At 42.2% G+C, this 15,465-nt stretch overlaps 1 protein-coding gene across 1 annotated transcript; it reads right to left on the bottom strand.

Moving 5' to 3' along the window:
* Positions 1-353: 353 nt before the first annotated feature.
* On the bottom strand, positions 354-13,506 carry LOC115166000 (syntenin-1). Its single transcript, XM_029719591.1, has 9 exons — positions 13,323-13,506; positions 8,823-8,874; positions 8,238-8,331; positions 6,364-6,464; positions 4,422-4,586; positions 2,876-3,051; positions 1,539-1,710; positions 1,352-1,443; positions 354-1,236 (listed from the first exon to the last, which is right to left on the bottom strand). Exons 2-9 carry the CDS (start codon positions 8,871-8,873, stop codon positions 1,182-1,184), a joined length of 906 nt encoding a protein of 301 aa, XP_029575451.1. The 5' UTR covers position 8,874; positions 13,323-13,506; the 3' UTR covers positions 354-1,181.
* Positions 13,507-15,465: the final 1,959 nt, after the last annotated feature.

Raw genomic sequence — 15,465 nt, 5'->3', positions numbered from 1 at the left:
AATGGAGGTAATTTAACCAAATTGTCATAAAATGAGTTTTAGGTTTTTGTTGAGTCTCATGGGCATTCCACTATTGTGTTCTGGCAGCCTTTAAAGCATAACGTCACCTGTTGAGAAAGTATAAAACCTGATATGAAGGAATGTGGCCCGAGTCCATCCATACTTGAGAGCAATACTGCCAAGATTACCTAAGCACTATGGCTGGTTATTAAGTTGGCCTTTGTACAATTTTAGGTGATTTAATCCCTCCAATAATCCAGATGAGTGTTCTAAACTAGAGTAGACAGTTGATGACTTAAATGATATGGTGAAGGACATATCCTCTGTGAGTAAAGGGAGGGCACACACTGATATAGCAGAATGAATGAACAGAAGGATTATTTATTTGTTTTACAGTTATTTTGTATATAAACTTTTAGATTCTAGCATTCAGAATGAAGGCTGTGTGATTTATCAAAGATTACAAAAACAATGCAACCAAACATTCAGAGAAACTCCGCGCTTTCAGCCTCGCTGTGCACATCAATCACGGAATATATGCACTAAACATGATTGGACCCTAGATGTGTTTTCCTTTGTTGATTACTTTGTGCATTAAACAAATCAATTCCCAGAGTTAACTTCTCCATACTTGTTGACATATTTCCTAGTTCATTTTGACTCCACTTGAACAATAACAAAACACTGAAATGGTTAGAGGAAAGACTACCTCTAACAGGAAGTGGAAAGTGCACTTAGTGGATCCACCCAGCGTAATACCCCAGCTGCATAGGGGAACAGGGTTATGATCAACAACCATGGGGGTCATTGGCTTTTACAGCATTTTGACAAAAAAGGGTGAAAGTTCGAGCCAATGATCCATTTCCATGCTATATTTGAGGAAGCTCTGGACTCATGGTAACATTCATGTCTTTAAAATAAAAGGTGTACTCAATGCAATGCCACATACATAATGTAATACTTGACTACAAGAATTATCATATAAAAACATGAAATGTAAATATAGACAGAGGGATGAAGTAGAAAAGGAACTACATTGAATAACTATTGTTACAATGAAGGTGATTGTGATACAAGAGGTTTTTTCGAAAGAGAAAGAACCCCATTGGACATTTAGGGGCCCAATGGGAACTCTGGACATTGTAGGCATCCAGCAGGAGAACGTGGTCACGTTCTAGTCCTCACACCTCTGGCACAGAGTGGTCCATGGCTGATCGCAGGAGACCGCTGGACATTCTAAAAACATGAAACACATTCTATTAATCTAAATGACTAAGTATTTTACCAGCGTTACTGATCGTAGGAAACAGTGTAATGCTATTCCTTAGACACTCAGCTCCTGACTGGTTACCTCTTGATCATGTGTTCGTAGATGAACTTGGGCATGATGGTGATGGTCATGGCTGTAGGGGAGGTGGTCAGGATGTCCTTGATCTGAGCGTCCTGCACATAAACAGAGTATTAGCATACATTAGACAGTTTTGACACATTCATCGTTACGGAGAAGTCGCCGTCAACAGTTACAAGTCAAAACTCACCTTGAGGCCAATAACATTCTGGCCGTTGATCTCACAGATGTAGTGGTCGGTCAGAAGGCCATTGCGAGCGGCCGAACCATCCTTGACCAGCGAAGTGATGTTGCCCGACTTGAAGATGAACCCAACGTGACCCGAGCTGTCTTTGTGCATTGTGATAGTACGCTGGAACGGCCTGAAGTCAGACCACAAACAAAGACAAATTAGGTACTCAATGCTCAAGAAGGGCACTTAATAGTAGTGCAGTCCACTTCCTCCTAAAATCTCTCAAATGGGTTAGGGTTGGTAATGGCCTAAAGCTGCTTTTCTATCAAGGCCCATTCTTTTATTTTCCTGCTTTAGACTTTTGGCCTGTTTTTTTTACCATGTCCTTTGATAAGAATGATATTTTGAGAAACTGCATTCAAATTAGCCTAACAGCAAAAAAGTACATCAAGTGTGGTGATATGTCCAGCAGGAGGAGCCAGAGCTACAGTGTCAGATTTTCATAGAGCAACTAAGGACATTTTACACTCCATCTCCTCATCTTTTAGCATTCCCCCTAATGGCCAGACATACTGATAAACAGCAAAATCCCATGATATAATCAAGGAAAGTGATCAAACTGGACTACACTGGTTCCTCTCTGGAGGTCTGCCTTGATTCCTGCTTTCTAGGGAGTTGTTCCTAGTCATTGTGCTGCTGTTTCGGTGTTCAGACCGGGTATCTGTAAAGCACTTTGTGACAACTGCTGATGTAAAAAGGGCTTTATAAAATACATTTGATTGATTAAAAATGTTGGTCGTCATTCATTTGGTATTTATTAGCTACTCTTCCTGGGGTCCTCATGAAACATGACATAATACTTAGTGCAGAACATTATTAGTCAAGGACTGAAATACATACATTTAAAACGTCTCACATAGCCTACATATCAGTACATACACACAATATCTAGGTCTAATACATAGTACAGTGCAAATTATAATACAAGATGTGTCTCTTCACAGTCCCCTTTGTGCAGTAAGGTGTTATTTTATCTGGGTTTTTTTTTTTAACTGGTTTTATTGCTAGATTGAGTTACCCGGGGTGGCAGAGAGTTCCATGTTGTTAATACAGACCTGGGGACTGTGAAGACACCTCTGGTTGCATGTCTTGTGTTGTACCGATGAGTGTCCAAACTGTGTGCCAACTGATTGAACAGACAGTTCGGTACCTTCAACACATCAATACCACGCACAAAGACCAATAGTGATGCAGTCAATATCTCAACTTTGACCCAAGAGAGACTGACATGCATGTTACTGACACTTTCCCTCCGTCTACATATAAGTGCAACACGTGCTGCTTCATCTCCCTACCTGTCCCGGACGATGAGCTCGATGCGGGTCTCGGCCGCCGCCTTCAGGACTTTGTGGGCCTTGTCCAGGCTCCAGCCAGCACAGTTCTGCCCATTGATCTGGAGGACCTGGTCCCCGAATCGCAGACCCCCCAGGGCGGCCGGGGAGTTGGCTTGAACCAACTGGATAAACACGCCCTGAGGAGGAGAGGAAATACAACATGTTCCACTGGAGTTATCATCATCAACACACTGCATAGTCTCCCCTGCTGGAATAACAGATTCCTCTTAGGTCTGCAGTGGAAATTAGATACAGCGCATTCGTAAAGAATTCAGACCCCTTCCCTTTATTCCCATTTTGTTACGTTACAGCCTTAATCAAAAATGTATTAAATAAAAATTCCCTCAATCTATACACAATATCCCATCCTGACAAAGCGAAAACCAGTTTAGACATTTTAGCAAATGTATTTAAAATAAAACAAAAATAAATTTGTATTCAGACTGTTTGCTATTGAGCTCAGGTGCATCCTGTTTCCATTGATCATCCTTGAGATGTTTCTACAATTTGATTGGAGTCCACCTGTGGTAAATTCAATTGATTGGACATGATTTGGAAAGGCACACACCTGTCTATATAAGGTCCCACAGTTGACAGTACATGTCAGAGCAAAAACCAAGCCATGAGGTCGAAGGAATTGTGTCGAGGCACAGATCTGGGGAAGGGTACCAAAATAATTCTGCAGCATTGAAGGTCCCCAAGAACACAGTGGCCTCCATCATTCTTAAATGGAAGAAGTTTGGAACCACCAAGACTCTTCCTAGAGCTGGCCGCCCAGTCAAACTGAGCAATCGGGCGAGAAGGGCCTTGGTCAGGGAGGTGACCAAGAATCAGATGGTCACTCTGACAGAGCTCCTCTGTGGAGATGGGAGAACCTTCCAGAAGGACAACCATCTGCAGCACCACCAATCAGGCCTTTATGAGAGTGGCCAAACGGAAGCCACTCCTCAGTAAAAGGAACATGACAGCCCGCTTGGAGTTTGCCAAAAGGCACCTAAAGGACTCTCAGACCATGATAAACAAGATTCTCTGGTCTGATGAAACCAAGACTGAACTCTTTGGGAGAAACTCCCCAAATATAGGTGTGCCAAGCTTGTAGCGTCATACCAAAGAAGACTTGAGGCTGTAATCACTGCCAAAGCTACTCCAACAAAGTACTGAGTAAAGGGTGTGAATACTTACGTAAATATTTTCTAAAAACCTGTTTTTGCTTTGTCATTATGGGGTATTGTGTGTAGATTGATGAGGGAAGAAAACAATTTAATACATTTTAGAATAAGGCTGTATCGTAACAAAATGTGGACAAAGTCAAAGGGTCTGAATACTTTCCAAATGCACTGTACATTTATATAGGCTAGACTGCTTATTTAATAAATATTCAGCGATGCTTTAGGGGGGGGATTTAAGTTTCTTTAGAACAAGTGCCTGCGCCCCAGATAGACTGGCCTGAGGATAGATAACCCTAAGCTTTAGAGTGGTGGTAAGTAAGGCTATCATGATGACTCACTTTGTCGATGGCCCTCAGCCTCAGGCCGACCTTCTTATCCTGGTCCTTACAGAGGATGATCTCACGCAGGCCGGGTCGGATCTCTGCCCTCCTGATCCCCACGTCTGACCCAGTCACAGGACTCACCATGCCACCGATGCCCATGCCTGAGGGCACTGCCACCTGCTGTAGAGGGAGGGGAAAGAGACGGGCAGATTAAATTGAGAGAGAGGGCAGAGATTGGAAGAGAGATGGCAGGGTGGAATTGAATGCTACATTAATAAGCAGTTGGAGATGGAATGGAATGTCCATGGGAGGAGGTATACTGAACAAAAATATAAAAACGCAACCCAACAATTTACACGATTTTACTGAGTTAGAGTTCATATAAGAAAATCTGTCAATTGAAATAAATAAATTAGGCCCTAATCTATGGATTTCACATGACTGGGAATACAGATATGCATCTGTTGATCACAGATACCTTAAAAAAACAAGATAGGGGAGTTGATCAGAAAAACAGTCACCGCCACCATGGGGAATTCTGTTCACAACGTTGACATCAGCAAATTGCTCGCCCACACGTGGTCTGAGGCCGGTTGGACATAGTGACAAATTCTCTAAAACGACGTTGGTAGAGAAATTAACATGAAATTCTCTGGCAACAGCTCTGGTGGACATTCCTGCAGTCAGCATGCCAATTGCACTCTCCCTCAAAACTTGAGACATCTGTAGCATTGTGTTGTGTGAAAAAACTGCACATTTTAGAGTGGCCTTTTATTGTCCCCAGCACAAGGTGCACCTGTGTAATGATCATGCTTGTTAATATGCCACACCTGTCAAGTGGATGGATTATCTTGGCCAAGGAGAAATGCTAATTAACAGGGAGGTAAACTCAATGTAAATGTTGTGCACAACATTTGAGAGAAATAAGCTTGGTGTGCATATGGAACCTTTTGGGGCTCTTTTATTCAGCTCACGAAACATGGGACAAACACTTTACATGTTGCATTTATATTTTTGTTCAGTGTAGATTCAATTCCCAGCATCACCTGGAAAACTTCCACTTGCTAAGCCAGGAGGCTTAAACCACCTAGAACTTAATAAAGATGATAAGACCTGCTTTTGACATTACTTTTTGTTCTCTCACTCATATGTTAGAAGATTAAATCTGCATTGTTTATTTGGCATTTTCTTGAATCTTCTTTTTGGTGTTCTAAAGTGAATGAGAGAACTAAATGTGAGACATAATACAGGGCATTATGAGAGCTCACCCACACACACACTGGCCTACACACTGAGGGGGAGCAGAGGCCTCACATACACCCACTCACACTCCAGGCTGCTGCTGAGTGAGTCAGTGGTGCTCTTGGAACACAGTGCTACACAGCACTCTGGTTTCTAAAGAGTCTTCTATGACTCAGCCTCATAGCGCCTTCAAAATCAATGTCCCTCCTGCCTCCCCCTCATCTCCCCCAAAGAACTAGGCTACACGTCTCATTCTTGTACAACTCTTGACAAAATACGTAAGGGGGGGAAATCGTACCATACATCTCTTGTTGAAGCCTTGTGGTTTGCATTTACTAACTACATCCGCTGAATTACTAGCTGCACTTCCGAATACCCTTTTGAATGCAACCGATTCTGTGAGGCGGAGGAAGCTTCAGTCAGGGCCGTGCTGTATTCACTAGAGACGAACAGGATGTGTTGTGTGAGCTGGCCTGATGGCACTGAGGTCTTCTGTCTGACATCTAAGCATCAGATAGAAGCAATAGATATAGACCTTACAAAATATTCAGGCATCCACAGACAACTCCTCTTATCCTTCACTCAGCCAATGAGAAAACAACACTTCTGACTGAGATCACCACTGACATCCTTCACACAAACACTGACATACACCAACAAGAGGCGGGCTCTCTCTCGTAGTGCTTGGCGGATTAAAACTACCCACAACACTTACATTGTCTGCCATGGGCACCAGGGCCATGTTCCTCTGCACCTCATCACTGTTGAGGCTCAGGCCCATGTACTCTCCCAGATCCTCCAGGTTAGGGTACAGGGCTAGAAGAGAACAACACATGAATACAATAATGCATTTGGACGATGCTAATTATGACTCCTGGCTGTGGCAAAAGTAAACAATGGATTAATGTGGATTTTGTCCCCATGGGCCTTCAGACAACTCAAGGTCAGGGGAATTTGACTCAAATATACATTTTGCATTGACTATCTACTTAAAATAAACATGCGATATTCAGAAGTCAACAAATCAGAACATAATACTGACACAAAAAAACATTACTGTATGCCTCTTCAGTCGGTGTGTGTTACAATATTTACATAATGAGTAATAAGACGCATTGAACGCTCAACATTGTGATGGGTGGGGTCCAGGGGAGTACATCATAGGTTGTATTCACAGTCACACTGACCACTAGAGCAGGGTTAGTCTTGAGCTGCTCTGGAGGAATGCTACTAATATCCTGGCTGCTGTGCTTTAGCACAGCTATCATTTTCTGACATGACTCCCTCTCTTCATGGCTCTGAAAGAAAAGGCTGTTTCCCTGTTCCACTTTTCTGGCAGGAGCAGGCTAGGCTGGAGTGCCCGCACTGCCGCTACCTCCCTCTCTCCAAACAAGGTGCATGAATTGAGGAGATTCAGCAACTCTTGGAGGACAATGGAAGTAAATTAATAAAAATTCTTATTTATTAAGACAGAGTCAAAAAGTACACAAGCAATAAACAAAAGTCATACTGGCTATAGGGCACTATTTTTGGTTCAAGCAAAGGAACACATGATTGACACACAAAGACCACCACCCACTCGGACCACAGATGCTGTATGTGAGAAGGATTTGCAGACAGTGATTCACCCAACCACTGCCTACACGCATCATTACAACCTCTTCCTATGAAGAGGGAGGGGAAGAGGGGGGGGGGGGGGGGGGGCAGGAGTGGGAGCTGTAGTCCAGTGATTATGCCAGGGCCATTTCCTTCACCTTCTTTCCGGTCTGTCCCCTTCAGGCCTAAGAAAAAAAACACCCCTTCCCCCTCCTCAGCCCTGCTGCTAGGCCAGCCTTCTCCATGGCAACCCTAAACTAGCTCCACTGGAAGAAAACAAAAGCCCAGAGGACATCCCATCCTGAGAGAGAACTGGAGAGAGAGCAAGAGTGAAAGAGGAGAACAAGTGGAAAAAGAGCAGAAAAACACATTTTCCTCCCCCTGGGCCCCCTGTCCATCTTCTCCTTTCCTTTTATCTTGTACTTCTGCATCATTCTCCCCCAATCGGACTCCGTGCATTGAGGGACTGCTCACTGCGGTCTCCCTGCCCATTTCACCCTCACTCAAAGACCCTGAGGCTGAGAGGAGAGTGAGAGCCACGGAGTAGGAGCTGAGGGAAATGACATTCACTCCCCTGGTAGGCCCAAGACCCCATCTCACTCCCATCCTTTCTCTATGCATTTATCTATCTCCCCTCAATACCACAAAACACGATAGAGCAGGCAGGAATTTACCCTCTAAGAATAGACTGATTCAGGGAAGACCGCCAACAGAGACAAAGATGGAGAGGGAAACCAAGTGACAAAATGAAGAGTAGAGAGAAAGTGAGATCAGGGCCCGTGTTCACAAAGCATCTCAGAGTGCTGATCTAGGATCAGGTCCCGCTCTTATTATGATTGAAAAGACAAAACAGATGCTAAATAAGCACTCCTACTCTGAGATGCTTTGTGAATACGGGTCCTGGTCTGCATGAAGGCAACAAACAGGGAATCTATAGAATATGCTATGTGATCTTTAACATGTGATACAGGCCTCACAGAGCCAGGGACCTACTTGTTGATGGCATCCCGAGGCCAGCAGCCTGTGGCTGGTAGGTCCCCTCAGCGATGGCTGGGGTAGAAGTGGTATGGGCAAATTGGGCTTGGGCCTAGGGAGAAAGACAGTAGAGCAGTGTATTAAGTTGTCATACTGAAACTCAATACAACTCTTACAGTATAAGAGGACTTCTCCCCCAGGTATCTATATACACACACAAAATACCATTAAGCTAGCACATACAAATCTTTGTAAGAACAGCCACTTCATTCTTCTTGGAAGTGAAAAAACAGGAAAGGTAATAACGTTGTCACACCTTACAATAATATGCAGCTGGACTTTTATCCATTACAACATTTATTTGGAAGACAAAACGTCACTAGAGAGTGTAATGGACCCTAGAACACTTTGGCGTAAGCTTCAGAGTACTGCTCCAATTTGGCTTCCTCTCTTTTTAACAAAGAGCAAGGCCGAGTTCATTTTGGTTTAAGCCTCCTGCTAGCTTCATTGTTATCAGGAAGAGTACTTGATCAGCTGAGAGGAGCTCAGAATAGCCTACTTCAAAATGGTTGAATATTCTGTCTGATACTTGGTTTGCCTTACCTTCATGACCTTGTCCACCTTAAGATCCTCGAGAGATGGATACAGCGACATTCTGTGGGGGAAAAAACAAAATAAACCGTTTAAGTGTTGGCATGTGAGGAGTAAAAACTGCATCAATACAAATGGGATCTCACCCATCAACTGCTAACCTTTGATGAGAATCAATAGCTGAAATTTAGGGTGAGGACAGGTCCAGAGGGGGAAAGCGTATTTGAGATAAGAGCCCGATGGAGTCTCGACCACACAGACAGCATGTTGGAGGGCACAGCAGTTGGTCTGTATGTCGATAGACCGTGACCATACACAGCTCTGACCATGTGACAGACATGGAATGGCATTGGGACTCCAGAACCATAAAGCTCTTAATGAGATTCCTGTTTTTCAATTAAGTGTTTCACCACTAATCCACCATGATCCGTTTCTGCCCATCCAGCACCCTTCCTTCCTTCATCCATTTATCATTGCACATCCTTTCATTATTGTGAGATGAAAGAGAAAGGTAGCTAATGGCAACAGAAAGATGTGATGTAGGCTAAGGAGTAGGTGGGTGGTCAGAAACCTCAGCCTACAAGACCAAACAAACAAGTCAGAGAAACCCTTATCCACATAGGCTGGGCTAGTTCTAGAACTAACCATTTAGAAACTGACTGTAGCCTATAGGCTAAGGCTTACAGTCAAAACATACACAGCAGGCAGAATGGGTCATCGTTCACACACAGCCATCCCTCAGGCACTTCATTGGTTATAAAAACATGTTATGCAAGCCTCAACCTGCTTTCTGCTTTGTCCCCACTGAACGAGCACACAGCCAAAATATCTCAATGAGCCGCGTTTGATCTTTGGTCGTCTACTATCAAGAAAAAAACTGACTGCATTAAAAAAAAAAGTTGATAGCAACCGTACTAAAACCAAGAAAGGTAAACTGAAACCTATTAGCAAACACTGAAAAATATGAGGAAGCTTGTTGTGGTATCTGCTTAGTATGACTGGCCTGATATGTATGGTCTGTGATGCAACATACTGAGTGTGAATAAAGACAAGTACTTGCGCTCTCAAAGCTGGAAAACAAAAAACACAGAAATGATCATGGAAAACTACCATCACATGGCTGAGGAAGACAGAGCAAAACTAATGGATCTAGGCCTAATTGAATAGCAAGGGAAACAGGATGACAGTGCAAATTCCCTTTCACTGGAAGTGGTACAGCCAGAGGTAATGAGCAACTAAGAGCTCACTTATATTACACTCATTAGAAAGAAAGGGAAAGGTGGGACATGAAAAACAGAGAAAGAGGGAATGACATCACGACTGAGAACACACTTTCAGTATACAGAGTAAATAGAGATCAGCTGTAGCACAGGGCACAGCAGAAACTCAACAAAACCTGAGTTTAAAGTAGATACCATGCCCAAGAGTGTGAGCCCTGTCACTTATGAATGACTAATCATCATGCAATTCAACACACACACCTTGCCTTTAAGGACAAAGGCTTAACGCTGGACCAATTGTGCGACGCCCTATGGGACTCCCAATCACGGCCTGATGTGATACAGCCTGGATTCAAACAAGTGTCTTCCGACCCCTCCTGTCTCAGCCTCCAGTATTTATGCTGCGATAGTTTGTGTCGGGGGGGCTTGGGTCAGTCTGTCATATCTGGAGTATTTCTCCTGTCTTATCCGGTGTCCTGTGTGAATTAAAGTATTCTCTCACTCTCTCTGAGGACCTGAGCCCTAGGACCATGCCTCAGGAGTACCTGGCCTGATGACTCATTGCTGTCCCAAGTCGACCTGGTCGTGCTGCTGCTCCAGTTTCAACTGTTCAGCCTTCGGCTATGGAACCCTGACCTGTTCACCGGACGTGCTACCTTGTCTAGAGACAGCAGGAGCGGTAGAGATACTCTGAATGATCGGCTATGAAAAGCAACAGACATTTACTCCTGAGGCGCTGACCTGTTGCACCCTCTACAACCACTGATAATTATTTGACCCTGCTGGTCATCTAAGAACATTTGAACATCTTGGCCATATTCTGTTATAATCTCCACCTGGCACAGCCAGAAGAAGACTGGCCCCCCCTCATAGCCTGGTTCCTCTAGGTTTCTTCCTAGGTTCCAGCCTTTCTAGGGAGTTTTTCCTAGCCACCGTGCTTCTACACCGGCATTGCTTGCTGTTTGGGGTTTTAGGCTGGGTTTCTGTAAAGCATTTTGTGACATCAGCTGATGTAAAAAGGGCTTCATAAATACATTTGATTGATTCACTATTGTGCTTTTCTGATGAAGGTGTTGGTGTATGCGTACATTGAACAACTTATTTTTTAGAATATGGTTGAGAAAGGAAAAGTCCAAAAAGTGCTGTTCCTTTGTCACTTTTCTATTACTGACAGTGATACCATCTTTTGTGAAAAGATCACAAGATCTGCTGTATGCTAGGAACAGGAAATGGGAACAATGATACACTTACCATGACCACAGATCACACACACGACTAAATGAAAAAAAAAACTATACAACACACAGCTTACTTAGAAGGAAAAAAAACACTCCTACACGTGTATAAACCCTATCCCACAACATTGATGCAAATTATACTTACTCCTACATGCATAACACTGCCAAATGAATACAACCAAATGCTTGTTCCGCTAAAAGACCATCATACAAAACAACCACACACTTGTGAAAAGACATAGCCCTACTAACTAGTTGACACTACTACACAGTAATACGGATAAAAATAAGCACAATAATGTGAACATTCAGCACAATCCCTGAGCCAATCTAAACATGCCGACCACAATTACATTACTGAGAAACTTCCCGCTCAGGCCCAGACTACACTACGCATCCCATTCACAGACCAGAGAGACAAACACTCCATTATGTCATTGAGCACCAAGGCACTTTCCAGGTTTTCATTTTAACTGTTCCTTTTATCTCCTTCACCATTCAGAAACATGGGCTGGGTTATTCCCGGGTAAGCTTGGAAAATAACATTTCTTTCATCCTCAACTAGGAACTACAAGGTTTTTTTTTTTAGGACTGATGTGGGTGGAATTACTTATCAAGAATAGACTAACTTTAAGACTCAAATATGTAGGAAATACCAACATCCATTTTGGTAAACTGGCTTTTGGTCTAGCCACTACCCCAATATGTCCATCAGCAGCAACAAACAGAGGGGCAAATTTCAGCACTTCCTTGAGCCTGAAGGAATTGGCAAGATACACGAGGAATGGTATCCCCTTGGCAACGTATTCTGGTCTATTGACATGGTTGAGAAAGGGAGCTGTGGTAATCATGGCTAGAGAGCAGGGATGGTGGGGGAGGAGGAAAACTATGACAATGATCACAAGGTCTGTTATAACTTATGTTTGAACTGTGTTATGTCCAGTGCACCACTATGGCAGCACTCACCCTCTTTTTCAACCAGTATATACCAAGTTGTTTAAGATATAGGCCTAGCTGCCCATTCAAAATCTTCTCCTTCAAAGTCCTACTGCACTATACCATAAACATATTAATAAACCTGTTTCAGTGCTGATCAGTGTCTAGAGGTTGACTGATATTATTCTAAAAATGAAGGTTGACATTGTCAAACTTGAACCTATTATTAACCACATTTTCCTAAGCCTGGTTACAGCTAGCTCTAGTTAGATCACTGTAATATATGGGTATATATGGGTATGTATTTAGAGTTGGGCCAATGCAGTTTCTGGATGATACATTTCAACATTCTATGGCAACCATGTTAGCTCCCCATTAACGTCACATGGGGAATATTTAAACAATGCTATTTAACTGAATGTCTAGAATTTGAACAATATTCAGCATTCTAAAAGTTGGCCTAACTCTCTTAACGTTAAATATATGGCTCTGGAGCTAGGTTACAGCTGATAGCGCTACACAGATCTCTAGTGTGACACTTTACATTCTCCAGAATGTGTCAAGAAATCAGATAATATCGTGAGTCAGGGGTATGAAACATTGAGTTGAACAGCTGTAAACAACGACAGTTATCGTTAGCTAACTAGCTAGTTTGTTAGCTAGCTAGTTAGCTACTTCACTGTCTAGGCTAACTTTAATAGCATTACTTAATATGACTAACAATTTGACACCATATGGACGGCACATATATTAGCTAGTTAGCAAACGTGGTTAGTTAGCTAACTGTTATATGCTAGCTAAACTATAGGACTTAATCAGCTAAGAAAACAAAGTTGTGGCTAAACGATAACTAGTAGTAACTAGCTAGGTTTGACAGCTAGCTAAATCAACGTATCAAGACAACATTCTTTGTTCGTCTAACCTTGGCTAACACATCGCTAGTGAACACTAACTTGGCTTCAATCACAACCTTGCTTCGATAACAGGTAAAGTTAGATAGGTAGCTAGCTATATTACACCTTATTCATGACTTACATTCGATTAAAATTAACGTTACATTAGCTAGCTAAATGAGATACGCTAGCTAACGGGAGATGTGGTTGGAAATATTAACTCACCTTAAAAGTTTTGGTTGTCAATATATTAGAAAATCTCCGACTATAGTTCCAATACACTTCTCCTTTTCTGCTTCGTACTTTGGACGACACCACTGCTGCTGAGAAGTGATATTACTGAGCTATGGAGTGATATTCTGAGTCACCTCACCGCTAATTTCCTGGTCGAGAAACGCAAGTCAATCACTTGTGACGTAAACCAATGACCGCCTAGCAGTTGCTGTTCACTTTGTCACAAGATTATTACTTCCTCAACGCATAGCTGGCGACATAATGCGTGTAAAATTAATATCTTTGCAAGTACAGCATGTTGAAATTGACAAATCTGGGGTGGTTATAGACAGAATATGTGCATTTAGTTAGCTCAGACAGGAACTATAAATGGGTGAAAAATATGGGCATAGGCTAGTAATCAGTGGTGTAAAGTAACTAGCTAAGCAAAAATACATTGAAGTACTACTTAAGTAGTTTTTGGGGGGATCTGTACTTTACTATTTATATTTTTGGCAACATTAACTTTTACTCCACTATATTACTAAAGAATATATATACTTTTTACACCCATGCCTTTTCCCTGACACCCAAAAGTACATTTTGCATTTCGAACGCTTAGGCAGGACAGCAATATGGTCCAATTCACACACATATCAATATAACACATTGTCATCCCTACTGCCTCCAATCTGGCGGACTCACTTTACACAAATACTGCGTTTGTCAATTATGTCTGAGTGTTGGCTGTCCGTAAAATAAAAAAAAACTAGAACATTGTGCCGTCTGGTTTGCTTAATATAAGGAATTTGATGTATAGTATTTACTTTTACTCAAGTATGCCACTTAAGTACATTTAAAACCAGATAGTATACTTTTACTCAAGTAGTATTTTACTGGATGACTTTCACTTTAGTAATTTTATATTAAGGTATCTTTAATTTTACTCAAGTATGACAATTGAGTAGTGCAGAGTGGAAAAATGATGCCACGCCTCTATGGCTGCGTTTACACAGGCAGTCTAATTCTCATATTTTGCCAATAATTGGTCTTTTGACCAATCAGATCAGAAATGTTGCCAGTAATTGGGCAAAAGATCAGAATTGGGCTGCCTGTGTAGCCGTAGGCTTGCTATGACTGATAGTTCATAAACAGGTAACTGCCAAAATAAAGGAAACACCAACATGAAGTGCCTTAATAGAGCATTGGGCCACCAGGAGACACCAGTCTGTCTGTAACGGTATTGGAGGGATGTGACGCCATTCTTCCACAGGAAATTCCATAATTTGGTGTTTTGTTGATGGAAAACACTGTTTTAGGCACTGCTCCAGAATATACCATAAATGTTCAATTGGGTTAAGATCCACACGCACCTCTCTTTTAGCCATGGTAACCAAAATAATGGGCAACTGGGCATTTTTATACATGACCCTAAGCATGATGGGATGTTAATTGCTTAATTAACTCAGCAACCACACCTGTGTGGAATCACCTACTTTCAATATACCTTGTTTCCCTCATTTACTCAAGTGTTTCCTTTATTTTGGAAGTTACCTGTATATTTTAATCCCCTCAAACTCAACTCTGGACCTTGAAGCCAGTGCCACTGCTTATTTGCATTGTCTCTCTCTAATCAGGGACTGATTTCGACCTGGCACACTAGATGGGTGCAATTAATTATCAGGTAGAACAGAAAACCATCAGGCTCTAGACCTCGTAGGGTAAGAGTTGAATACCCCTGTTCTAATCTATATGAACATGAATGGTCATTCTTAAGGTTTAGCTATTCCACAGATTTGGCTTCTATAGCTAAATAGACTAATTCAACACTGATACTTTAAAATTGTTTTATCCTTGATGCCAGATAATCCATTAATTGACTCAGGATAAATCAAATGTATGCATACCCATATACCCACAAATATCAGCGCAACAGTATAGTCTACCACCAATGTCCCACTTTTTCTGACAACCAGATACCCAATATCCCTCTATGCCCTACCATTGACGTCACAGAGACCTAAAGGGAAAAAATATATAGTTTTTCCCAAAGCAGCTTAGAGAGAACTATTGCAACGGCACATTTCTTTTAATTTCATCATTGATTTTGCCTGCGTATGTAACTCGGCACACAAATAGACAATACATAGGAGGA

Source organism: Salmo trutta, chromosome 28 (genome assembly GCF_901001165.1).
Source record: "Salmo trutta chromosome 28, fSalTru1.1, whole genome shotgun sequence".
Taxonomy (NCBI): Eukaryota; Metazoa; Chordata; class Actinopteri; order Salmoniformes; family Salmonidae; genus Salmo; species Salmo trutta.
This window is presented reverse-complemented; position numbering and strand designations above follow the sequence as displayed.